The sequence below is a fragment of the Podarcis filfolensis genome (assembly GCF_964270895.1).
Source record: "Podarcis filfolensis genome assembly, chromosome: 12".
Taxonomy (NCBI): domain Eukaryota; kingdom Metazoa; phylum Chordata; class Lepidosauria; order Squamata; family Lacertidae; genus Podarcis; species Podarcis filfolensis.
In genome coordinates, this window is record NC_139614.1 from 3,122,051 (window position 1) to 3,148,832 (window position 26,782).

At 42.4% G+C, this 26,782-nt stretch overlaps 1 protein-coding gene across 2 annotated transcripts in view; it reads left to right on the forward strand.

Annotated features, from left to right (window-relative positions):
• EGFR (epidermal growth factor receptor) overlaps positions 1–26,782 on the forward strand; it is a 147,216-nt gene that overhangs the window by 111,073 nt on the left and 9,361 nt on the right. For both annotated transcript variants that reach the window (XM_083577651.1, XM_083577652.1), the window contains exons 15-24: positions 4,023–4,180; positions 9,003–9,038; positions 9,782–9,923; positions 10,711–10,833; positions 11,936–12,034; positions 15,053–15,238; positions 17,983–18,138; positions 19,171–19,246; positions 22,028–22,174; positions 26,358–26,455. In XM_083577651.1, coding sequence (XP_083433777.1) covers positions 4,023–4,180; positions 9,003–9,038; positions 9,782–9,923; positions 10,711–10,833; positions 11,936–12,034; positions 15,053–15,238; positions 17,983–18,138; positions 19,171–19,246; positions 22,028–22,174; positions 26,358–26,455 — 1,221 coding nt within the window. The remainder of the gene's footprint in view (positions 1–4,022; positions 4,181–9,002; positions 9,039–9,781; positions 9,924–10,710; positions 10,834–11,935; positions 12,035–15,052; positions 15,239–17,982; positions 18,139–19,170; positions 19,247–22,027; positions 22,175–26,357; positions 26,456–26,782) is intronic.

The window sequence follows — 26,782 nt, forward strand, 5'->3', positions numbered from 1 at the left end:
TCATGTTGGATCTCTTACATCCATAAGCAATTGCTAGTTTGGGTGAAGGGAAGTATGGAAGTTTTGTATTGGGGGGGAGGACAATAGCTGTGATAATGATGGGCAATTAATCACTGCAAAATAGGGGGGAACCACAATTTTAATCTTTAGTGAGAATTCAGTTTTTGGCACCATAGTGTTACATCAGTGTTACGTTTTACATAAAATATCCCAACTCTGCTCCTGCATATCCAAAAAGGTACAAGCAACATAACTCCCCACAGCTAACATTCCTGAAGGACACTCAACTTGCCTCTTAAGGGGAATGTTCTAGGGCCAGCAGACGTCTAGAGATGTGGGGCTTGGTTGTCTCCAATAGTTTTTGAAAATTTAAACATCTTGCTTACCACAGTTACTGCCAGAAAGAAGGCCATCATATCGGTGGCATAACATAGTTGGGGGAAAGGCTGGGAACAAATCACGGAGCAATCAAGGAGGCTGGATGGAATTTAAGATGGCACAGTAGCAATCAAATTGGAATAGTTCCGAGGAGGAGCTGTTGACCAGGCTGCCAGCAAGGAGGCCATTCATGTGTTTGGTAGCCATGGGTATCAGCTGTATGAAGGGCTTCTCAAGAACCTGCTGGGTTGCCCTATCTCCAGCACTGATGTGTGCCATTGGTGTCCCCACTCAATGCACAGTCAGCATTAGTCTAAAGGAAGCATACTCGTGCATGGCTCTTTCCACAGGAATGGGAATCCTGATCACTCAGGGTTCCTGTCCCCATGAAGGAAGCCCTATGAAAGTACACCCCTTTGTTTGTATGCCCCCCTCCCCCGCTTTCTGGCTGACGTCATATGTGCTTTGGCTGGCTAGGGCTGGTGCATGCATCTTATTATTTTTTTTAAAATAAATTTTTATTGATTTTCCAACATATATTAAAACACAATACAACTGACAACACATAAACAAACAAACATATAAACATGTATAATTTCATGTTTTCTTTTCTTTTTCTTTTTCTTAAACCTTATTTCAACGACTTCCCCATACCTCCCTTTTCTGCATCCCTGTTTTAAACTTTTCCAGCAACCCCTAGTTTCAATTACTTATAATTCACTTTCTTTGATCCTTTTTCTCTTACCCAATTATTTGTCACTGCAATTCTGTTTTACATTACCCATGACATTTTAGCACTCATTAATTTTACAACAGTTCTTAAGATAAACTTTAAATTTCTTCCAATCTTCTTCCACCGTCTCTTTCCCTTGGTCGCGGATTCTGCCAGTCATCTCAGCCAGTCCCATATAGTCTATCACCTTCGTCTGCCACTCTTCCAGCGTGGGTAGTTCTTGTGTCTTCCAATACTTTGCTAAAAGAACTCTTGCTGCTGTTGTAGCGTACATAAAGAACGTCCTATCTTTCCTTGGCACCAATTGGCCCACCATGCCCAGGAGAAAGGCCTCTGGTTTCTTATGAAAGGTACACTTAAGTACCTTCTTAATTTCATTATAGATCATTTCCCAGAAGACCTTGATCCTTGGGCACGTCCACCAAAGGTGGTAGAAAGTACCTTCAGTTTCATTACATTTCCAGCATTTATTATTGGGCGTATGATAGATTTTTGCAAGCTTGACAGGGGTCATGTACCACCTATAAATCATTTTCATAATGTTCTCTCTTAAGGCATTACATGCCGTAAACTTTATACCGGTGGTCCATAACTGTTCCCAGTCAGCAAACATAATGTCATGACCAATGTCTTGTGCCCATTTAATCATAGCTGATTTAACCATCTCATCCTGTGTATTCCGTTTCAACAGCAAGTTATACATTCTTGACAAATTCTTAGTATTGGGTTCCAACAATTCTGTTTCTAATTTTGATCTCTCCACCTGAAAGCCAATTTTCCTGTCCTGTTTGAAAACTTCATTTATCTGGTAATAATGAAGCCAGTCTCTTACTTTAGACTTCAATTTCTCATAGCTCTGCAATTTCACTTTTCCCTCCTCTTGTTCTATAATTTCCCAGTATTTTGGCCATTTAGATTCCATATTAATTTTTTTCACTTCTTTAGCTTCCATTGGTGACAACCACCTAGGGGTTTTGTTTTCCAACAAATCTTTATACCAAATCCAAACATTATATAGTGCTTTCCTAACAATATGGTTTTTGAAACCTTGGCGAATTTTAACCTTGTCATACCATATATATGCATGCCAGCCAAACCTATTATTGAACCCTTCCAGATCCAAAATGTCTGTGTTGTCAAGAAGCAGCCAGTTTTTCAGCCAGCAAAAAGCCGCTGATTCATAATACAATTTTAAGTCCGGCAGGGCAAACCCCCCTCTTTCTTTTACATCAGTTAATATCTTAAATTTTATTCTGGGCTTTTTGCCCTGCGAGACAAATCTAGATATGTCTTTCTGCCACCTCTTGAAACAATCCATTTTATCCACAATCTGCAATGTTTGAAACAAAAACAACATTCTCGGCAAAACATTCATCTTAATAACAGCAATTCGGCCTAACAAGGAAAGTCTCAAATTTGACCATATTTCTAAATCTTTCTTAACTTCTGTCCAACATTTCTCACAATTGTCTTTAAATAAGTTCACATTCTTAGATGTCAAATTAATCCCCAGGTATTTCACTTTCTTTGCTACCATTAAGCCAGTTTCACTATGAAACTTCTCTCTTTCAGCAACTGTTAGATTTTTATCCAGTACTTTCGTTTTCTGTTTATTCAACTTAAAACCTGCTACTTGACCAAATACTTGTATTAGCTCTAAAACTCTTTTCGTACTAGTGTCTGGCTCTTGTAAAGTTAATACTAGATCATCTGCAAACGCTCTCAATTTGTATTGTTTAGCTCCGACCTGAATTCCTTTAACCAGCTGGTCCCCTCTGATCATGTTTAATAAAACCTCCAAGACAGATATAAAAAGTAATGGGGATATTGGGCACCCCTGTCGTGTCCCTTTTTCAATAGCAAATTCTTCAGTAACCACGTTATTTACAATCAGTTTTGCTTTTTGTTCAGAATAAATTGCACCTATACCATTCTCAAAACCTTGGCCTACCCCCATCCCTTCAAGATTCTTTTTCATAAAGCTCCAAGAGATATTGTCAAAGGCTTTCTCCGCGTCCACAAATATTAATACTGCCTTAGTATTAATATTAGCTTCTAATAATTCCATAATATCTATTATGTTTCTCACATTATCAGATAAATGTCTTCCTGGAAGAAAGCCCGCCTGGTCTTTATGAATCTCTCCCACCAAAACTCTTTTCAATCTTTTTGCCAAAATGTCTGCAAAATTTTTGTAATCCACATTAAGTAATGATATAGGGCGGTAGTTCTTAATCTGATTCTTCTCAGTCTCTGATTTTGGTATAAGTGTAATATACGCTTCTTTCCACGATTCGGGTGCCTTCTTCCCCTCTAAAATTTCATTACAGACCTCCTTCAACGGTTGTATAAGCCATTCTTTCAAAGCTTTGTAGTATCTGGAGGTCAATCCATCTGGTCCTGGAGATTTTCCCAATTGCATATTTTGAATGGCTCCCTCAATTTCTTGCTCAGTTATCTTCTGATTCAAAATCACTTTACTTTGTTCAGAAATTTTTTGTAATCCATATTTTTTAAGAAATTCTTCTATCAGGGCTGGTGCATGCATCTTAACAGCAAGACCAACTGACTCATTCTTGAGAGCCCCTTCACATTCACATGGCCCTAAGTGGTAACCGTAAGGTGGGTGGTGGTGTTGACGAAGGAGGAAGGAGGAGAGAAGGTGGGTGGAGATTTATTCGGAGCAACACCATTACTCCAAGAGGCTGTGTTTCTTAGCCTCTCTCTGTGAATATTGAATAAACAACATTGGCAAGAACTTTCCTTGTCTTATCCATTCCTGGCAACCTACCATGGGGGGGTTGGATCCTCTGACGCCTGACATTCACTAACCTTTATGCCGTTCCATTAGTGCACTTCTCAGCTCATGGACAAAAGTATTTTATATCCCAATTTCTTATTTCTTACGCAGGGTCCAGGCAGTTGTCTGAAGTGTGCCCATGTAAAAGATGGTCCTCATTGCGTTAAGTCATGCCCCGCTGGTATTTTGGGTGAAAATGATACCATTGTCTGGAAATATGCAGATGAAAATTCAGTGTGTCAACTGTGTCATCCAAACTGTGTTCGTGGGTGAGTAGAAACACTTTATTTTAAAGCAAATTGAAGTGATAAGCATTTTAATTTGTGAATCTTAACTGTGTAAACAAAAATACTAAAAAATTAACTTAACAAGCATGAAAGCAAGATACAATCAAAACTAAACAGAACTGCTACATTCTAAAGATTTGGAAGTGATTTTGGTGTTTTAGGTTTTAAAAAATTGATTTAATACATGGGAGCATATAAAATCTTAAAAAAGATTAGTAGTTGAAAGTGGAACTGCTGAAGCTGTTGTGTCTGGTATACAGAAAAATATGTAATGTTGTCATGTTGAAATCCAATGTCATCAAGGTTCAACTTGCATATTTTCCCCCATGAGCCAAGTTTCAGCTTGGGGGATGAGATTATAATCAAGATATGAAGGGAAAGTGTTTTTTTTTAAAAAAAAAGAACAACCTTTCCCAGTGCCATAGCCTTGTTTGATTTGGGTCCCACCCTGAGTGCTCACTGGAAGGACAGATCCTGAAGCTGAGGCTCCAATACTTTGGCCACCTCATGAGAAGAGAAGACTCCCTGGAAAAGACCCTGATGTTGGGAAAGATGGAGGGCACAAGGAGAAGGGGACGACAGAGGACGAGATGGTGCGACAGTGTTCTCGAAGCTACAAACATGAGTCTGACCAAACTGCGGGAGGCAGTGGAAGACAGGAGTGCCTGGCGTGCTCTGGTCCAGGGGGTCACGAAGAGGCGGACATGACTAAATGACTAAACAACAACTTACAGCTTGTTAACACTTCTAAAAGACTGAGACATCATAATGGTTCACACCTAGTTTTATGTGGGCAGCCCCAAAGAAGGCCCAGTTTTAAGAACCTCTTGGATTAGAACCGTACTGACACCTGGTGGATAATTAATATATTGTGTTTAGGGACTTCCTTATGGTACAACAGGATTGTCTAAACCAGGGGTCAGCAAACTTTTTCAGCAGGGGGCCGGTCCACTGTCCCTCAAACCTTGTGGGGGGCCAGACTATATGGGGGGGGAGAACGAATTCCTATGCCCCACAAATAACCCAGAAATGCATTTTAAATAAAAGCACACATTCTACTCATGTAAAAACACCAGGCAGGCCCCAGAAATAACCCAGAGATGCATTTTAAATAAAAGGACACATTCTACTCATGTAAAAACATGCTGATTCCCGGACCATCCACGGGCCAGATTTAGAAGGCAATTGGGCCGGATGCGGCCCCCAGGCCTTAGTTTGCCTACCGAAGGCCTAAACAGATCTTTAAAAGGGATACGTGCACTCAGTGCTTTTTTGGTTGAAAAATAAATGCAGTGCCAGTACCCATGTATTGATAGAAGTGCTGTGGGTGCCAGCACAAAATGGCTGCCATGTGCAACAAAAAAGGAGGTGCTGGTACTCGGTACCCGTGAGTACTGCCTCAAAAAAGTCCTGAGTGCACTGAAGCCACAGCCTCATGTAAGGGATATTCTATTTTGTTTTAGAGAATATATATGCAGAAAACTTCTGTCAGTTTAGGTCTTGTGACTTCCACCTAAAGAACTGGAGGGCTGAGAAAGACGCAGCCGGCGTGCACCTTCCCCTGCAAGCCAGAGCTGCTTTTCCGCTGCTTGCAGAGAGGGCACCGTGGACTGTGGCCTCCTTCTCACAGCCCATTGGGGCAGCTGAGAAGGAGGGAACAGGCCTGCGCCCTGACTCCTGCAAGCAGCGTCATAGCGCTGGGTTCACAGGGGCCAGGGCGCAGGCCTGTTGCATCCATCTCAGCTGCCCCCCAATTGTAGAGTGCCATGAGAAGGATGCAGCAGCCCATAGTGCCCTCCCAGGGAACTCAGCGCTGCTCACAAAAGCAGTACTGGGCTTGCGGGGCCAGGGTGCAGGCCTGCTCACAGCACCCCGTGAACCCCACTTTGTTTTTGCAAGTCTTGCAAAGTGGTGCTGGGCTCGCCATGAGCGTGTCCTGCTTTGCAGACATGGGTAGGGGTTGCTCTTGTGGCTTACCCCGGCCATGCCTCACCCCCATGGTGTGCCCTGCATGTGCGCCCTCCCTGGCATTACCAAAATCAAGATTTTTCTTCAGTGAAAATAATACACAATGTCACTTTTAGGTGTTATCTGTGCAGGAGTGAATTTTCTGCAAGCAGCTCTCATGTGACCCAGCTACTGATTGGGCCTGATCACAAGGACTACAAAATGGGTGGCTTGCTAGGAATGGGTGCTGATTCCATGGGAAAGTTCTATGGATTTGGTCCCACATGGGTGGGTCATGTAAAGGTTATTACTGCTCTCTGAGAGCCTTTCACAGAAAAATGACTCTCTCAGATGGCAAAGATAACATTTTAAAGGGGCCCCACTTTTACCTTACAAGTTCAGAGTCTATCACACATGATAAAGCAAGAGGCAGTCTGATTTAATGAGTTTATATTCTAAAGTGACTCCTTGTTGAATGGGAATAGGAAGGTGTTCAAAACTTTTGGGTCATGGAAGGCCAGAGTAAAATAACAGATTCCATCTTACTGATGAAAGTGTGATTAGTAGATTGCAGAAATACCCAAACCTACCATACTTCTGTTTGGTTCTAAAACCTACATAGGAACATAGAATAGCCTCCTGGATCAGGCCAATGGCTCATCTAGTCCAGCATCCTGTTCCCGCACTGGCCAGCCAGATGCCTGTGGGAAGGTAAAGGTAAAGCGACCCCTGACCATTAGGTCCAGTCGTGACCAACTCTGGGGTTGCGGCACTCATCTCGCTTTATTGGCCAAGGGAGCCGGTGTTTGTCCGCAGACAGCTTCCGGGTCATGTGGCCAGCATGACTAAGCCGCTTCTGGCGAGCCAGACTAAGCCGCTTCTGGCGCTACCTTCCCGCTGGAGCGATACCTTTTTATCTACTTGCACTTTGTGCTTTCGAACTGCTAGGTTAGCAGGAGCTGGGACCGAGCAACGGGAGCTCACCCTGTTGCAGGGATTCGAACTGCCGACCTTCTGATCAGCAAATCCTAGGCTCTGTGGTTTAACCCACAGCGCCACCTGCGTCCCTGCCTGTGGGAAACCTGCAAGCCAAACATGGACACAAGAGCATCTCTCCCCTCCTGTGGTTTCCAGCAGCTGGTATTCAGAAGCCTTGCTGCCTCCAGTTGTGGAGGCAGAGCAGAGCCATCCTGGCTGGTAGCCACTGACAGCCTTCTCTTTCATGAATTTCTTCTTCTACAATGTGGTGGCGGCTGTTGTCTTCTAGTATCAAATGTCCACAGGTTAACTGAATAGCCATCATCGTTGGCACTGTAGCTGGAGTGTGTGCTGGTGCTTCTTCCACCTCTCCCTCGTGGTGAGGACACAAGACTCCCTCCAGTTCCATTGCTGGCTTCTTCTGGCTCTTCTAGGCACATCAAAGTTGGCACAACAGTAATAGTAGGGTAATAGATCTATATTATCAGGAAGACAGTGGGATCAGATTGCCCACAAGGGTGTGAGGAGTGTGGTCTTGTTAACTGAGGTTGCATACCCACCATACATTTAAAACACATGCAAACAAATCCTGCGAACTGTAGTTTACCAGAGAATTGTTTTTTCTTGTTAAATTCTTGTCCCAAAGTTTTTACATTAAGCATCCTCTGAGAGGCCATAAATCTAAGCAACCTGGCTGTAGATTAACTTGGACATAGTGGGCTCAGGAAAAACATGGTTCAAATTGTTTTGGGAAATTGGCCCAAACTTACTGTGCCTGTACCAAGTGAATTAAAATGTTTGTATGTGCAGATGAAAACCCGTGTTCATGATGACAGTGGATGGACTGCATAGTTTCAAGGATTTTTATGCAGGCCTCACTTTTACAGCAAATGAGGAGAGCAAAAGAGATGTATTTCAAAGTTTCAAAGATTCAGTTTAATATTTCTTATCTTAGTTTCTGAATGAGCACTATAAAACTGTTCAAAAATGTTAAGAGGGGATATTTCTGGTTCTTTAAAATATGCACAACTTCTGTGGACTGTTGTCACAAAATCCCACATGTGATATATAGACTAAAGGAGAAGCTAATTTATATAAACAGCTTCTAAATCTTGAGAAACTCTGGTATACCCACACCTCTGCTATCCATGAAACAGTACTGCATTAGCCTCTCGTGGGCAAATCCATGTTTTTTGCTCCTCCATTATAAAATCACCTTGCACGTCATAAGTCAAGTCATTAAGATTAAAGATTTTCCCTTAAACAAAAAATTATTCTGTTACACAGGGTGCACTGAATAGCCTGAGGTCTGGAATTGAGAGATACCCCTTTGTGTTAGTTCTATCCCCAGATATTTTAAACCAATCCTTTTCTACTAGCAAGAATGTTAAAAGTGAGCATTTTGTCCACTCACAGCAAAATTGCTGGTTCCTTTCATGTAGTCCAGCAAACAGTTGTTTCTTTGTGATAGGATACTTTGTGTGGTCTTTTTGAAGTCTGAATAAGGCACTGCTTTTTAAGAGATTGAATTTGTGCTTTGGGAGGGGGGCGGGAATTGGAGGTTCTGTGCACCGTTTGAATAATGGACTTGAATAATGTTCTGGCAGGCTCTCTTCCCAGTATGCTTAAAACACTGAGTTAGAAGCTGTTCCTTTAGTACATTGTACCCTACTCTTTTAACAAATGCATCTGGTTCAAGGATCTTGACATTTTCCCAGGTCCTGTATTTCCTTAGCAAACTTGTTGACTTTATATATTTAAAAAATGTGTGCAGGGCAAAAAAATTGAAATGTCCATTGAAGAATCTAGCAGTAAACATATTAATTCTGCTGCCTCTTCTCCATCTCTCTCTGTGTTTGTGTGTGTGATTTTTTTACAGGTGCAAAGGACCAGGGCTTGAAGGTTGTCCTAATGGGTAACTATTGCTAATTAATTACATGACTATACTGAACATAACATGTATACACACACCCATATTTCATGGTTAAAATATGTTTTGCTTATGGCTGAAATATAATATTGAAACACTAGAAATCTAATGACCCTCTGAATATACAACATGGATTTCCAGTTTGTATATATTATAGTCCCTGGAAAGGTACAGTTTAAGCACAGCAAGTTAATATAATTTTGACTGTTCTGCAGTTTGCAGTTTTTTTCTTCTTCCTCTTCATATTTCTGTTTGTTAATCAAGCTAATATGTAATAGTCAATTGATTTTTATGTTGATTTAGGCTGACAAAGCATACATGCTGGCTGTCACAGCTCTGCATTAATGTTTATTTATAATTAAATTTATATACTACCCTTCATCACAAAATCTCAGGGTGGTTTACAACATAAGAACAAGATTAAAACACAAGTAAATCATTAAAACACCCCCCCCAAAAAAGAATCCCCCACCACATTACAAGGCTGTAGAATATTAATCTGCCCAAGGCTTGGTTGAAGAGAAACGTTTTCACCTGGCGCATAAAGATATTTGATGAAGGCAGCAGGTGAGCCACCCTGGAGCAGAACTAGAAGAATGATCTGGTTTTATTTTGTCCCCCTTCATTTAAAATCAAGGTTCTCAGCTCTGGATACTCAGTAGATAGTGAGCTGGCTTCCTCACCCTCATATGAGATTAAAGATAATTTCTTCTGTTTTTGCCTTCTAGTTCTAAGATCCCCTCCATTGCAGCTGGAGTCGTTGGAGGCATCCTCTGCTTTGTCGTTATCGCACTGGGCATTGGCCTTTACCTTCGTAGGCGTCGCATTGTTAGAAAACGTACTTTGCGCAGACTGCTGCAAGAAAGAGAGGTAGGTGCAGCACATTGTTTTGTAATGTACTGCCCAAATTATCAGTGCAAATAAGCAATTATTTCCTATTCATTGCATGGAATCCAGGTGTCTTCCCTCAAAGAAGCACATCGGGGGTGGGGGGAGATAACACTCTTTTAGCAGGACTCAAACAATAGTCTATTCTTCCTAGGTAAAACAAAAAAAATTTTTTCTTTCCAGTAGCACCTTAAAGACCAGCTAAGTTAGTTCTTGGTATGAGCTTTCGTGCACACGAAAGCTCATACCAAGAACTAACTTAGCTGGTCTTTAAGGTGCTACTGGAAAGAAAAAAAATTTTTTGTTTTGACTATGGCAGACCAACACGGCTACCTATCTGTAACTTCCTAGGTAAATATGACTCTGCACATGCTACTCAAGGCCATTGTGCAATCAGTCATGGCCATGATATTATGCCATACTCTGACCCTGTTGTCCATGTTAATTCTGGACAGAACCTAGCTCATATTCGAGCAAAACGCATTGAAGCCTCCATTTCTCCATGACACTGAGATTTCATATCTGACCTTGAGACAGTAATGATGGAATTGCTTACCTTGAGCTTTAAAAACAAGGCTCACAATCTTGTGAGTTCCTTGCCTTGTACTACATTATGCTATTCAGGAAAATCAGGTGAAATGTAAGTTCGTCACCTGTTTTGCTTTTTTCAAAAAAAAAAGAGGTAATCCTATCCGGGTTTTGTTTCTGTTTTTAATATAAAAAGTAGGAAGGCTGTCACTTTAAACCATATTCTTTTGGTATTTTACAGCTTGTTGAACCCCTGACTCCCAGTGGGGAGGCACCAAACCAGGCACTCCTAAGGATTCTGAAGGAAACCGAATTTAAAAAAATCAAAGTTCTTGGCTCTGGAGCGTTTGGTACCGTCTTTAAGGTAAGGTCAGAAAAGGATTGAATGGTTCAGATTAATCAGAATGTTCTCTCATTGTATGTTGGTAAAACATGTGCTTGCTTGGCTCAGAAGTAACACTTCTTCACTGCTCTTACCCCTCCCTTCGTATAGCATTAAACTTTCACTGTCATAAATATAGTTTTTAAGCCAGAAACTGAAAATAGGATTAGAAACCATCTTTATACTTTGGTTTAAAAGCTAATTTTGGTTACTAGTAATTGTGGTTACAACAGTGGTACAGATTTCAATTCTGCACCTAGTTAACATTAAGTAAAAAGGCCTTCTCGGTAGTGGCACCCGCCCTGTGGAATGCCCTTCCACCAGATGTCAAAGAGAACAACAACTACCAGACTTTTAGAAGACATCTGAAGGCAGTCCTGTTTAGGGAAGTTTTTAATGTTTGATGCATTACTGTATTTTTATATTTTGTTGGAAGCCGCCCAGAGTGGCTGGGGAAGCCCAGCCAGATGGGCGGGGTATAAATAAATAAATTATTGTTGTTATTATTATTATTATTATTATTATTATTATTATTATTAGAGGGGGAGGAGCCTGAAAGCCCATATTACATTCCCCGTTCCCTAGCCAGGAGATGGGGCCATTTTAACATCTGATCTGGGCCATTGCTGCTGCCACTTCTCACTTTTGAGCAAGATGTTAATTAAAGCCTTTGCAAAAATCTCTACAAAAAGAGGAAGTTTTGAGCAATTTTTTAGGAAATTCACCAAAATCTATACTTCTGACAGATTTTCTCAGACATTTCAGCGATTAGTGATTTCTGCCCAGATGCTGTTTACGAGGGCCGGATCCTAGCTATGTCTATGAAATTCCAGACATATGGTGGCCCTAAATCGAACTAGTGCATTATTCAAACCCCAGTCAGAGCATGAGAGGGTTGAGGTCTCTTCCTGTTGTATGATTCTATGATCATTTCTAGAAATTTTGTGGTATATACTTAACCCTGAGGGGTTACCTAGCTCATTGTTGGCTTCTGCATTCACATCCCTGTTGAAGTTTCCATATACTTTTCATGCAAACTTTTGCTCTTTAGCTCTATGCTAAATTTAACCTTTTTATTTTACAGGGGCTTTGGATTCCAGAAGGTGAGAGAGTTAAAATTCCTGTAGCAATTAAGGAATTGAGAGAGGCCACATCACCTAAAGCCAACAAAGAAATTCTTGACGTGAGTTCCCCCCCCCCACACACACACTTTTGAAGCATTGAAATATTGGTTACTGTGATTTTATAGCATGAAGACAAATATAAATTTATGTTCATCCTTAATTGGGTTTGGAGAGGAGACACTTTACATTTTCCATCAACTGCTTTTAGGAAGTAAGTCTAAAGTAAGGTTGCCATATTTCAAAAAGTTTTTGGGCTAAAGTTGTTGAACTTCCAACATGGCTTGCCTTATGTCTAGATTTCCCCGGACATTTCAGCAATTTCCGCCCGGACACTGCTTCTGTTTGCCATATTCCAACTATGTCCGGGAAATTCTGGACGTATGGCAACCCTATTCTAAAGAGAACTGTTGCAGGCAGAGAAGGAGGTTCATGGCTAGAGATGCCCCAAGAGCTCCACCATTGTTCTACGGGAAGAGATTTGGCCCATGGTGGGGGCCAAAATGAGAAAGCCTGAGGGACTACAGGATTGTGGGGTGGGAAGAATTGGGGGAGTTGAAGATGCTGGGAATCTCAGGTGGAAGTTTTTTTCTCACAAAGTGAAAGTTGCTCCCAGTACCAGTCACTACATGGAAGCAGAAAAGGGTTCAGATAGTCTACTGTTGCAGAAGATAAGGCTCAGCAAAACAATTCTGGACATAGATATATACAGCTTGTAGGCAGTGATGTGGCACAGGGGTGGCTGAGGGGGCCATTGCCCTGGGTGCATTTTTGGGGGGTGCATCAAGGCCTCGTCGTGAGCAGCTGTGTCCTTCTCAGTGCTCTCCAGATTTTATATTTGGTGTTGGGTTCTTTTTTGAAAAATGTAAGTCGGTTTGAATAATAATAATAATAATAATAATAATAATAATAATAATAATAATAATAATTTTTATTTGTATCCCGCCCTCCCCTGCCAGAGCTGGGCTCAGAGCGGCTAACATCATGAGACAAATCAATTGTAGTAATCCACAAATAAATAGAATAAATAATACAAACATAGATAAAACACACAGTGCTTCTTTTGCTGTTGCTTCTGAAGTCCCACCTGCCTGGGCCACTGTAGGAGCATTTCTGGAATGTTCCAATCCAGCTAAGAAGTCCCCTTTCTGTGTTGTGTTCTAGCATGCAGCAATCCTGCTGGGCAGTGGGGATAACACCCTTCCTCACATTTTCCCTTTTCCACTCTTACATAAACCAGCAGGATCTTCCATTAGTTCTGCTGCTTCCGAACTTTTCTGCAAGCATTAAAATCCAGTTCATTCTCCAGCCACAGCTCGTAATGACTTTATTAGGATAAGAGCTAATTCAGGAGATTTACCATCAAATACCACACATACTTGCAGCCGGTCATGGCGTACCTCAGAGATTTCCAAGATAAAGTGTAAAAACAAGAGCTTTGCTGTAATTTCTCAAAGCATTTTAAAGAACAGATGACTGCACAATGGCTTCATTATTCTTTCTTTGAGGGTTGGCGTCTGTTTCACTTGGCGGTATCAAATTTAATAGGCTCTGTCAAATTCTGGAACAGCTCCATATTCTGTGTGGCCAACATATACACACATCCCATACAATTAAATTCCCAGTTTAGTAGACTTCAGGTCAACTTTTGCAGGAGGGTGAGTTGGACTTTAGCACAGTTTGGGGAATATTGACTTAACTAAAAAATTAATACAGCATGTATCTGACATAACAGGAAGCAGAGGAAGAAGCAAATTTGGTTCACCATTCGGATTCAGCTACAGTAAATGGCAGTATCACAAGTCTTTAAACTTTCCTCGAAATAACTTTTTACAAAGTTTTGTTAATATAAGTATGTGTTACACACACGCGCACAGACACACAGTAAATTTTACACACATATCTACACCAATGTTTATATTCCCAGTCCCCAGAACTCAGGGTGTAGTGTGTACCATCAAGGAAGGAAGGAATTAAATAACAGCAACCACAACAACCATCACATAGGAAAAGTTGGAGCTGCAGCAAATACTACAATTGCCAAGAGAAGCTTCTGAAAACTGACTCCACATAGTGAATAATCTCTGCCACATGCAGAGGATGAGTGCTGGATTAAACCCTGTGGAGGCCTCCCCGGGCAGTCAAAATCTCGGGGGGGGGGGGGGCCTTGTGCACACACTGTAGTGGAATAACACTGAACTAAGAAAGCTTGATTCATTGTTGTGCGGCCCCTAAAAGGTGTAGGGCCCATATGCTGGTGCCTACTCTGCCTATTTGGTAATCCAGCACTGCAGAGAATGATTATCCAATGTTAGTTAAGATCAGTGCTTTTTTTTTCCCCTAAAAAAATGTTTAGGGGAACTACTACTACTACTAATAATAATAATAATTTATTATTTATACCCTGCCCATCGGGCTGGGTTTCCCCAGCCACTTTGGGCGGCTTCCAACAATATATTAAAAATACGATAAAACATCAGATATTAAAAACTTCCCTAAACTCCCATTTTCCTACTCATATTGAAATACTGCCCTTCAATGAGGCCAAACTTAGATTCACAAAATGTTTAGGGCTATGTGTACTCCTGCTTCCCCCCAGAAAAAAACACTGATTAAGCTTAAATCCATTGGATCTACCCTGCATATGACTTGGACTAGTTCGCCATGTTCCACGAAGGGGAACCTCAGTCCCAGGGCGGCAGGAAGCAGTTAGAAACCTCTGACTTTTGGATGACTGGAATGTATCCTACTGAGTTAGATCAGTTGCTCTGACCCCTTTTTCTCCTGGCCCTGACCCCACTGGCATGTGGCCCCCAGAAGGTTCCCCAATAAAGAATGTGACCCTTGGGCTCAAAAAGGTTCTTCTCCACCTCTGCTGTCTGCAGGAAGCTTTTAACTCTGAAATGTAGGGCATTCCACTTGCACTTCGTATTTATGCAGCAGTTCTACCGCCTCATTCTTTATAACAATCTTTATATTTATTAAAATGTAGAGTCATGTACAAAGCGTGATGAACACAGCCTGATTACTTAACAATATCATTTCATGAGCTTCTTTTTCCTCCTCTTTTTCCTGATCAGGAAGCCTATGTCATGGCGAGTGTTGACAACCCCCATGTATGCCGTTTGCTGGGAATCTGCCTCACCTCCACCGTTCAGCTCATCACGCAGCTTATGCCGTATGGCTGCCTTCTTGACTATGTTCGAGAGCACAAGGATAACATTGGATCCCAGCACCTTCTCAACTGGTGTGTGCAGATTGCAAAGGTAAATTAAGGAATTAAGTTCAACTAGCTGCTCAACTGGGACGCAGGTGGCGCTGTGGGTTAAACCACAGAGCCTAGGACTTGCCAATCAGAACGTCGGTGGTTTGAATCCCCGCGATGGGGTGAGCTCCCGTTGCTCGGTCCCAGCTCCTGCCAACCTAGCAGTTTGAAAGCATGTCCAAGTAGATAAATAGGTACTGCTCCTGCGGGAAGGTAAACGGTGTTTCCATGCGCTGCTCTGGTTTGCCAGAAGTGGCTTAGTCATGCTGGCCACAAGACCCGGAAGCCGTACGCCGGCTCCATCGGCCAATAAAGCGAGATGAGCATCGCAACCCCAGAGTTGGCCATGACTGGACCTAATGGTCAGGGGTCCCTTTACCTTTACCTTAGCTGCTCAACTAGCTGATATTATACAATTTAAAGAGCTGGCTGAAGCAGACAGAAGGGAATGATTACATCCACCAGGAATTCTGGATTTTTTGGGAAGCTGTTTTTGAAAACTCAGCTGAATTTTAAACTATCTAGCACACAATGAGGATTGGTGCTGCATATTTGTTTTATTATTATTATTTTTCAAAGTTAAAACACACACTGGGTAAGTAGTGTTAGTCTTGAAGCCAAATCTGCTTGTCTAGAAATCGTAGCAAATCCATCACATGGGCAGGAAACCAGATCCCAAAGGTGCTCTTCCACAGAGTTCATTCCTTTATTTCTTCCTATGGCTTTGAAATAATATTTTCTGAAGGACGTTATCTTTAATTATCTGAAGCATAGAATTTTTCTCAGCGCAAAAGTGTCTCAAGAGGCAGTTCATAACCTTCCTAATAAAAAAGGGAGGGGATTTTGAAGTGGAATATCAGAGTACTATGAGAGATGCAGTTACTATCTATAAATCTAGAAACTAGTATATAATCAAATTATGCTGTAAATCACCTCTTTTTCTAGGATTAGATCTAATGGAATATTACCTAATACATGGCATTCCAGTTATATTATAGCATAATACAGGCATATACTCAGTTGTGGAAGGAATAGCTGATTTAATAAACTGGAACTATTTAAGTCCTTGACTGAGGTTACTCTTGATAGGATTTTGTTGGGGTTGTTGATTTGATTTGATTGAGAATAACAGCTCATTAAAGCTACATTTATTTCATGAAAACAGCTTTTCTTGTGGCCTTCTGCCAGTTTGCTAGGGTAAGTCATTTGGCAACATTGGGAGCCCTTAGCACATCGTGGGAGTTCATCTGAAAATGTTTAGTAGATACTATAATGTTGGTCCAAGGTTAATGGAGAAAGGATGGGGGTGGACACTTGGGAGAAAAACATTTTCCTATTACTGTGTCATCGTCACATTTCTGTTTGGGGGGATTTCACACACCCCCAAAGCATTAATGGGCTTTTTCTCTGTTGGCCTCTTTCAAAAATGAGTTGATTGTAGTTCTTTCAAAGGCTTCATTTTCCAAGCATATAAGAATGCCAGTGTTTCATGATGTGTAAAGGTTCTGGTTACAGTTATTAACAGTCATGTCCCAACAATGACAACTATAAAACAAGGGAAGTATTTGTTAGTACTATAGAATATCACAAATATAGTTTATTACTTTAGCATGAAAACATAAATTCAGTTTTTAGCCCAAAGATGCAGCATTTTCCACCACCCACATGACAAATAAATTTGCTCCTGCTACTGCTCTCAATCCCTCTGTTTCCTCTGTGAAGTTCTGAATTGAAAGAGGCTGTATATGGAGATCCTTTGGATTAATATGGTGACATGTATTTGTGATGTTATGACCATTTAAGATGAGTTGATACCTTAGTTGACTTGTTGAAAGCAGTGATTTGAATGTATCTGCATAGACTTCAGCGCATGGAGAAACATTCCTATGATTCCTTTCCCATACATCCAACATTTAATACTATGTATATTTACTGATCTACACTCAAACCTCAGTTGTCAAACATAATCTGTTCCAGAAACCTGTTCAGCTTCTGAAATGTTTGACAACTGAGGCTTGGCTTCTGATTGGCTGCAGGAGCTTCCTGCACTCAAACGGAAGACGCATCAGACATTCGGCTTCCGATAAACATTCAGAAACCGGAGCACTTACTTCCGGGTTTTCGGCATTTGGGAACCGCGGTTTGACTGTACAGCAAAAGTGTCTGGGGGAAACTCTGAAGGTTTGAGATGCAAACTTGTGAAGGAATCACACAAGAATGCTCCCTCATCCCAAATTCTGCATGGATTCACTTGATTCATGTCAGCAGCACACCAGTCTTATTGTGTGTCAGCTAGTGCTTGTATACCATACGCAATCAGTGTTGGAATGGTTCCAAGTGAGTCTGGTCACCAGGGAAGATAGAGCAGCTTTGCCCAGGCGTTATTGGACTGCACATCTTTGGCCAGTGACCATGGAGGTGTTGGAGGCTATGTAGTCCCAAAACATGAGAATCCAGAGTTAGGAACTGCTGTAAAACACAAGATCCAAAGTTGGCACCTAAACCTGGCAGTGGAATCTTACCTTCCCAGGTATTGGAAGGATCTTTATGACAATATATACTTAGGTGTATAAGCCTAAAAACGTCTAATCACTCTCTATCTTTGCAACCATTTCCCACAATGGTGAAATCTCGTTGGACCTGGCCATTTATTGTATAGAGCGATAGTCCTTTAATATTCTACGTAGCATGGCTATTGGTGTGGGGCGCTAAAAAAAGATTTTTATAACTAATTATTGGATGCAGGGAATGAATTACCTGGAGGAACGTCGTTTGGTACACCGTGATTTAGCTGCCCGGAATGTCCTGGTTAAGACTCCTCAGCACGTGAGGATCACTGACTTTGGATTGGCCAAACTGCTTGGCGCAGAAGAAAAGGAATACCATGCAGAAGGAGGAAAAGTAAGAAAGATGATGATGATTTTTAAAAAATTCATTACTCTTGGTTTGTTTGATAGAATTCTGGTGCATTTCTGCCTCAAGAGTTTTTGAATCACTCCCATTCAGTCCCTGAAGAAATCTCTTGCCCACATAAGAAAACAAAAAGAGCCTGATCCAGCGACCAGGCCCATCTAGTCCAGCATCCTGTTTTCACAGTGGCCAGCCTGATACGTGTGAGAAGGTCACACACAGGAGCTGAGCGCAAGAGTCCTCTCCCCTCCTGCCTTTTCCAGCAACTGGTATTCAGAAGCATTCCTGCCATTGTGGCAAGTAGCCATTGATAGCCTTATCCTCCATTAATTTGTCCAGTTTTCTTTCGGAGCCATCTAAGCGGGTGGCTATCACTGCCTCCTGAGCTGAATTACATGCTGAGTTAGTAATTACTTTGCTTTAGTAATTCAGCTTCATTGAATGTCCATAAATTCTAGTGTTAGAGGAGAAAGCAAAAAAAAACTCTCCACTTTCTTCAAGCCAAGCATAGCTTTATAAACTTACAGCATGCCACCTCTTACTCAGCTGTTCTCTAAACTAAAAAGTCTCAGATGCTGCAAACATTTCTCAAAGGGGAATTGCTCCAGCCCCTTGATCGTGTTGTTTGCCCTTTTCTGAATGTTTTCCTAATATGCAATATCTTAGATGACAAAAATACATTGAAATTTAACCGATAAACAAAGCACTGGCATTACTATGTTACCTGTCTGTGCCATCAGCCATCTGTTAAACTCTGCTCAGTAGAAGCAGCTATGCATAATATGTGCTATAAATGGAAAGTGTTTTATCGGTGGCAAACTTCTAGTTTACATATTCTGAACAACAGTTTTATGCAACATAAATATTATTACCAGGCCCAAATTGCATTCTGTTCTTCTGTTTAATTGGCTGTCTTCTTACATCCAGTCTTTCAATATAACTCATCCTTGCGCTCATCCCAATTGTTTCTCAGTGCTTACTATTTAGTATTCAGATTTAGCAATTACATTGCTATCTTCCTAGGTTCCTATTAAATGGATGGCACTGGAGTCTATTCTGCATCGCATTTACACCCACCAAAGTGATGTTTGGAGTTATGGTAAGTCTGAAAAAAGTGCTATGCTGATTCTTGATAGGCAGCTGAGCAGATTTTATGATCTTCTGAAAGAGCTCATTTCCCCCCATGATGTTTATAAGAATATATTTAATAGGAAAAGTTATTGAACATTATGATTATAAACACAAAAAACATTTCACTAATATGTATGTGAGGAAAGGGAGTAAGGGATTTTTCTCAGGTGTTTATCATAATTTTACGCTTCAGTTGCTAAACAATTTCTTAAAAGAAGGTTAAGGCTTTGTTCCTCTGAGGCAGTAAAGCTGTGTATGGGCTGTACCACTTCAGACTACAGGTGGGGGGGGGGGCTCAGATGCTGGATTGCACCTCCCATACAAAAAAAACCTCCAAATCACTTGTATAGGTATCTAATGTATAGACAACAATGCAGGGATAGGACCCCTTTGAAAACACCTAGCTTCTGATGTGGGGATAACTAGCACATGCACCATTCTGATGAGACAGCTGGCAGGCAGGCAGAGTCCAGAAAGGCTCCCTCACAGAGAGAATCATTCACCACCCCATGGAGCCCATTGCCCAGCCCTTCCCTGGCTCGCCTTTATGAGCCAGGATGGGCAAGGATCAAGGAGAAAGGTGGTTGGTTTCACTCATCCAAGCAGCCTGTCCATGTGGAAGCAACAGGTTGAAATTGATCCCATGCAACTTGACTAGACAGATCTCTGGCACTCTCCCACTCTTCCTACCACAGTGGAGTCTACTTCTTTTCGAATTTAATACAGTGGTACTTCAGGTTAAGTACTTAATTCGTTCCGGAGGTCTGTTCTTAACCTGAAACTCTTCTTAACCTGAAGCACCACTTTAGCTAATGGGGCCTCCTGCTGCCACCGTGCCGCCGGAGCACGATTTCTGTTCTCATCCTGAAGCAAAGTTCTTAACCCAAGGTACTATTTCTGGGTTAGTTGAGTCTGTAACCTGAAGCATATGTAACTCGAGGTACCACTGTAAATTTTATCTGCAAAATCATTGCAGGTCCTTATCAGGCCCCAGTGGTGAAGGTGGTTGCGTTAGATGACGAACCATCTGAAAGAGTCTCCTGGAACTGTTTTCCACAGATGCAATAGTGGAGAAGGTTCTCTTCGCCATCACTTGGTAGACTGGACATTGAGCACTAACCAATGTTCAGTCTGATTTGGAATGAATTCTTCGCCCCTGGTGCTGTAACAATCTCAGCGATTGTTTCATTGCCCTCAGCTCCAGGAAAAACCACAGAACTCCATGCAATCAATGAGGGTGCTTTGGAACCATACATTTGATAGCCCTGGTTAACTCCGGCTTCCAGCAGGCCACCAGGGAATCAGCTGAAAGGGCATCAACCTGGGATAATACATCCCCTACCATTCTCTGGAAGCTATTTGGATCCACTAAGTGTTGGGGGCAGACCATTCAAATTGGTCTTATCTCCATGCAGAGAGTAAAGGTTGTAGAGAAGTCTAGTTGCATCAGGAAGTGATCTAATCGTGGCACTTCTTTTTTCCACTGGAACTTTATGTCAAATAACCAACATCCATAGAAGTAAACACCAGATCTAAGGCTTGTCCACAGCTATGAGTACAGCCAGAGTTATTCAGGGACAGCCCTGTGGAGGCCATGCTTTCTACAGAGTCCCAAATGGCCCCTTGTAAGGTTGTGTTGGTATGGATGCTAAAATCACATAGGATCACCAAACTAGGTGTCTCCAGGAGAACATCCACCACGGCCTGAAGCAGCTCTGGCAGGGAATCCTTGGTGCAGCTGGGAAGTCGGTACATCAGTAGGAATCCTTTACTGCCCCTATCGCCCCTGTGCCTGATGAAAACTAATGACTTCCTAAATATCACTGCAACCCCCCCTCCCCACCCATAGGATCTGGGTTGCTGTGTGTAAGAGAAACCTGGCAGACAAGCAGCAGCAAGAACAAGCCCAGCTGCCATGTCCTGTCAAGTCTCTGTTACGCATGGCAGGTCACAACCTCCATCCACCAGCATGTCATGAATGGCAGTGGTCTTGACCTGGCCTTACACAGTGCCACGTTAAGGTCATGTGGGACACCCTTATTGATACCAGACAGCAACAAAACTCGCCTGCTTAGTAATGACATGATCCATCCCTCAAGCAACTCCTCCTCCCACCCGTGATTACTGAGACTGGGTGTCTCAGAGCGTCCTCCCTAGTGGAATGTGTCCCCAGCAATTCTGTTGGCTAGGGCCCACTCCCAGGGCAGGCCCTTCCCTCTCCCCTGAAAACAAATTAATTCAGCCTGGCTGTGCCCTTCCTGGCATAAGCCCCCTCCGCCTATCAGGAACCAGATCCTATGCCTGCCCCCTGCTTTGGCGAATGGGGATGCAGGCTGGTACTTGGGCTGTGCAGGGGGCGGAGCCAATGGAGTCGAGGGTGGGCTTCCCTTGGATCTGCCCTTCACTCATTTAAGCAGCCAGCACAAATTAAAACAACTCTCAAATAAAACAACACCAACCTTTAAAACACCTAAGTTAAAAACCACATTCCCATTAAAACAATTTTACCATGGGGGGCTGACCCATGCCCTCATTCTGCCCCCGAAGTGTTGCCCCAGCAGCTGGTGTAGGCCTAGCTGGGACAGCAGATGTTTTCAGTGCTGCCTGCTTGCCCAGGGTCATAGTCCCTGCAGTCCTCTCTGCAGTCCTTTCACGCCCCCAGACAGCAACTGCACATCTGCAGGCGAACTAGGAGTAGTCTTCCCTATAGGATGAGTCTTTAACATTCTGGTTTGCTATGACATTTCAGGTGTCACAGTTTGGGAATTGATGACATTTGGATCAAAACCATATGATTGTATCCCAGCCAGTGAAATTTCCTCTGTCTTGGAGAAAGGAGAGCGGTTGCCTCAGCCTCCCATTTGTACAATAGATGTCTACATGATCATGGTCAAATGTAAGTCAATTCCTTGATTAAATGTCTATATAAACACTGTGCTGAAAGTGTGTTGCTCTACAAATGGGCAGCTCACAGGATCCGTACCAGCCACAAAGGGAGTTAAGCAAGGTTGTATCCTAGCACCTGCACTGTTTATATATAAATGATTTTGTCCAGATTTAACATTCCCAGAATATGCCCCTAAATTGGCCACAAAAGCCATCTCGATATTATTATACACAGATGATGCGGTACTTCTATCTCAAACGAAAGTGGGCCTAAAAAGATTCATGAGGGCATTCTCAGGATACTGACAAAGAAAACAGCTGGCTATGAATTACAAGAAAACCAAAGTCATGCTGTTTTCAAGAAACTATAGGGCCCACAGATGGTATGTGGATAATCAGTTGATCAAACAAGTAAAAGTCATTAAATACCTCAGCCTTACTTTTCAGTCAACAGGGTCATGGGGAACACATCAGAAATATGCAAAGGAAAAAGTGTCTCAAAGCACCAAAATTCTGACATGCTTTTCCATACAAAAGGTGGCAATCACATACCATCAGCACTTGAAGTGTTTGAAGCTAAACCCCAGAACGGTTATTATATGGGGCTCAGATTTGGACAGGCGCTCACCTTGGATCTACAGAAGCTGTTCAATCTCAGTTCCTAAGGCATTTTTTCCCCTGTTCCATCCTGTGTTCCAAATGCTTCATTGGTCTAGGAGGCTAATCTCCTCTCCATTGAATTAGATTTGGTGTAGGGCATTTAATTATTGGCTTAGGCTAAATTTAAACCCCACTGGTCTATTAGCCTTAGATTGTCATGAGAGCACTTGGAGTAAAATTGTCAACCAAAATTTTAATTTTTCTGTTTTATCAACACAACAGTTATTAACACTGGGCTTCAGTAAAGCAAATAATTTAATTAGACAGTGCCTATATGATATTGGGGATGCGGGTGGCGCTCAGGGTTAGACCACAGAGACTAGGGCTTGCCGATCGGAAGGTCGGCCATTGAGCTCCCATTGTTCGGTCCCAGCTCCTGCCAACCTAGCAGTTCGAAAGCACTTCAAAGTGCAAGTAGATAAATAGGTACTGCCCCGGCGGGAAGGTAAACGGCGTTTCTGTGCGTTGTTCTGGTTCACCAGAAGCGGCTTAGTCCTACTGGCCACATGACCCGGAAGCTCCCTCGGCCAGTAAAGTGAGATGAGCACTGCAACCCCAGAGTCGTCCGCAATTGGACCTAACGGTCAGGGGTCCCTTTACCTTTATATGATATTGAGCGACAGAATGATTTGGCCACGATAAGGAAATTTTGTCCATGGTATGATTATTTTCTACTTATGCACGATTGAATATACTGCCTTCAGCTGTACCTGAGGGTCGATTTCAAAAAATTCCGCTGGAAAAACAATTATGTCCATGTGGAGATGGCAGTATTGAGTCCGTGGCTCATGTGCTTCTAGCTTGCCCTGTTTATAAAGATTTGAGGAATGAGGTTATTGCCCCTCTATCCATACCAGATCGCCCAACCATTGCTACCGTGTCATTTCTTCTAGCACAGGCATGTCCAACGCGTCAATCGCGTGATGGATTTTCGTTGATCATGACCAAGGCCTCAGCACGCCTCCGCCCATTGCCCTCTCCCATGGCCGCTGGGTGCCTTCAGTGCGCACTCAACAGCGGCTGGTCGAGGCTCCGCTTAACCAGGCTGCCGCAGCAAGCGCTCTGACTGGCGCTGATGCTGCCTCATCCTCGCGGCTGCCTCAAGCACTCCTCTTTGGCCGCCGGCTTTGCCTGATACCCAGTCAGCTGGCCGGCCCAGAAAGGCGCAAAGCGGCTGCCTCTGCCCCCTGCAAGCTCCTCCCACCATGGAAAGAAAATGCCCTCTCCCTCCTAGTTCTGCGTGGATGAACTTTCCCCACCTTTCCAGCTCCAGCCTAGCTGCGTTTACTCAAAAGTAAGCTGCTGCCTCTCCTCCCCAAGGAGCTCTTCATCCGGTAAAGGGAGAATTGGACATTTTGGAGTGTGTTGGCTTCCTGTGCGCACCAAGGGAAGGGGCTGGTGTGGGGGTAATAATTTGTTATTTTTATCACCATCATAATTTATTATTTATACCCTGCCCATCCAACTGGGTTTCCCCAGCCAAATGTAATATGTTTAAGTTGAAAAACGACAATGAGATAGTGTGGTAGATCAATGCCAGTTTTTTATATTGGATAGTAGCCACAGCCTACTGGAGGCTGGACATGCCTGTTCTAGCAGATCAAGATACCCAGGTGACAGCAAAAACCACAAGAAAAAAAAATTAGCAGGGGCAATTGGAATAAGATCTATTATTTGATTATTGATGTAAACCTCCAAAACATATTTTGTATAGTTAAGTTTCTACCTCTGTCTCAGTACATTGTATTTTATTTTATTGCTATGGCTAGTGGCTGATGCAAATAAAGATTCTTCTGATTCTGATTCCTTGTATGTGTTAGTATGGATAGTATGGTTCATTGAGTAAGAAAGGCGATTACAGTATACCTTTTTAAAACAATATGCTTAAGATTGCCATTCATTGGGAAATATGACCCCAGTTACAATTCACAAGGCAGTGTTGTGGAATAGCCCCATATACAGGTGAAACTCAAAAAATTATAATATCGTGGAAAAGTTCATTTATTTCAGTAATTCAGCTTAAAAGGTGAAACTAATATATGAGATAGACTCATGACATGCAAAACGAGATATGTCAAGCCTTTATTTGTTATAATTGTGATGATTATGGCATACAGCTGATGAAAACCCCAAATTAACAATCTCAGAAAATTACTGAAATAAATGAACTTTTCCACGATATTCTAATTTTTCAAGTTTCACCTGTATATCAGTGAGGAGCTTGTGAGACCAGACCTGTTGTGAAATGCATCGAAATGCTCCACAAAAAAAGTTTGAATAAAGCAGAACTACACTACTCTGTAGGGACGCAGGTGGCGCTGTGGGTTAAACCACAGAGCCTAGGACTTGCCAATCGGAAGGTCGGTGGTTCGAATCCCCGCAATGACGGGGTGAGCTCCGGTTGCTTGGTCCCTGCTCCTGCCAACCTAGCCGTTCAAAAGCACATTAAAGTGCAAGTAGATAAATAGGTACCGCTCCGGCGGGAAGGTAAACGGCATTTCGTGCGCTGCTCTGGTTCGCCAGAAGCGGCTTAGTCATGCTGGCCACATGACCCGGAAGCTGTACGCCGGCTCCCTCGGCCAATAAAGCGAGATGAGCGCCGCAACCCCAGAGTCGGCCACGACTGGAGCTAATGGTCAGGGGTCCCTTTACACTACTCTGTAACACACTGAGATTGAAATAAGTGTTTTTATAGGAATGGTTGTTCTGGGGTTATATCTCACTAATAGGAGACAACTCCTAGGGGCCTTGGGGGCTTTGGCTTCCACAATAAAATATTTGAGCGGCCCCCACAAAGTTGATGGGCATTTCCATTCAAATGCTGTGTGTGCACTGTGTAATGCGATGGATTATGCTGGGCGGGCTTACCTGGGGCCCCACAATATTTTATTCAAGTTGGCACCCCTGATCCTACTTAAGTATGAATCTTTTCTCCCTCCTTAAACGGTATATAAGGAACCTGGTAGAAGTGTTATTTTTCAGTTTCAGAAAAGGTACATAAAATCATCCACTAGGTGGCATTAAATATTTCATTTTGAATTTATGACAGATCTGCTGTAAATTACAAAGCTAAAGCTAAATTCACATCAGGAAAGTACATTTACTGAAACCAACCCAAGTGTTCACAAAAGTATGGCAGACCTCTAAGTTCTCCAGAACTCTTAATCAGACAAGATAATAAACAAAGTAGGCGTACCAAAAAACAAAAACAGAAATTATGACAGTATTGTGCTTGTGGATTCTGTTTTCAGATGGAGATTGCAGACAAAATAACCCACCCACCCCAGATATCAGGTTATAGACCTAGGATTTTTTGGAGTAAAGGAGCAATGGTGGTTTCCCAATTCTAGCGAGCGTTTAGTGTTCAGTATTATGCAAGGGAATCAGAAGTTTTTGGTTCCTTTTATAGTTTACATTTTTACTAGCAGATGTTCCTGGTTTTTCAAGTGTCACTTTGAACTCTGTCCCCTTCCTCCCTCCCTCGCTCCCTCCCTCGCTCCCTCCCTCCCTCTCTCTCTCTTTTCTATCTTAAGGTTGGATGATTGATGCAGAGAGTCGCCCCAAATTTCGGGAGCTGATAGCAGAATTCTCCAAAATGGCTCGGGACCCCCAGCGCTACCTGGTTATACAGGTATTGACCATCAGTAATGTGGTGACTACTTTTTTAAGGAAAACAATAAGAAAGAAATGCATGTTAAGATTATTTTAGCATAATAAAATTATTTGAAAGTGGCTGAAGTGGTGCAAAACAGTTGTTGCTGTTTTCTATAAAGCTAAAAACAAAATTTTCCGTGTCTCAGTTGGTAAATTAAACACAAGTTATATAATCTGGTAACATGATTTTGATGTATTTGTAATCCATATTAGCTCTTGAACTATTCATCAACCAGACAGAATGCTTTTGTGATTTTCCATTAGCAGTGATCTCTGCTAACGGAAGGCAGGAGGCAGTTTTTGC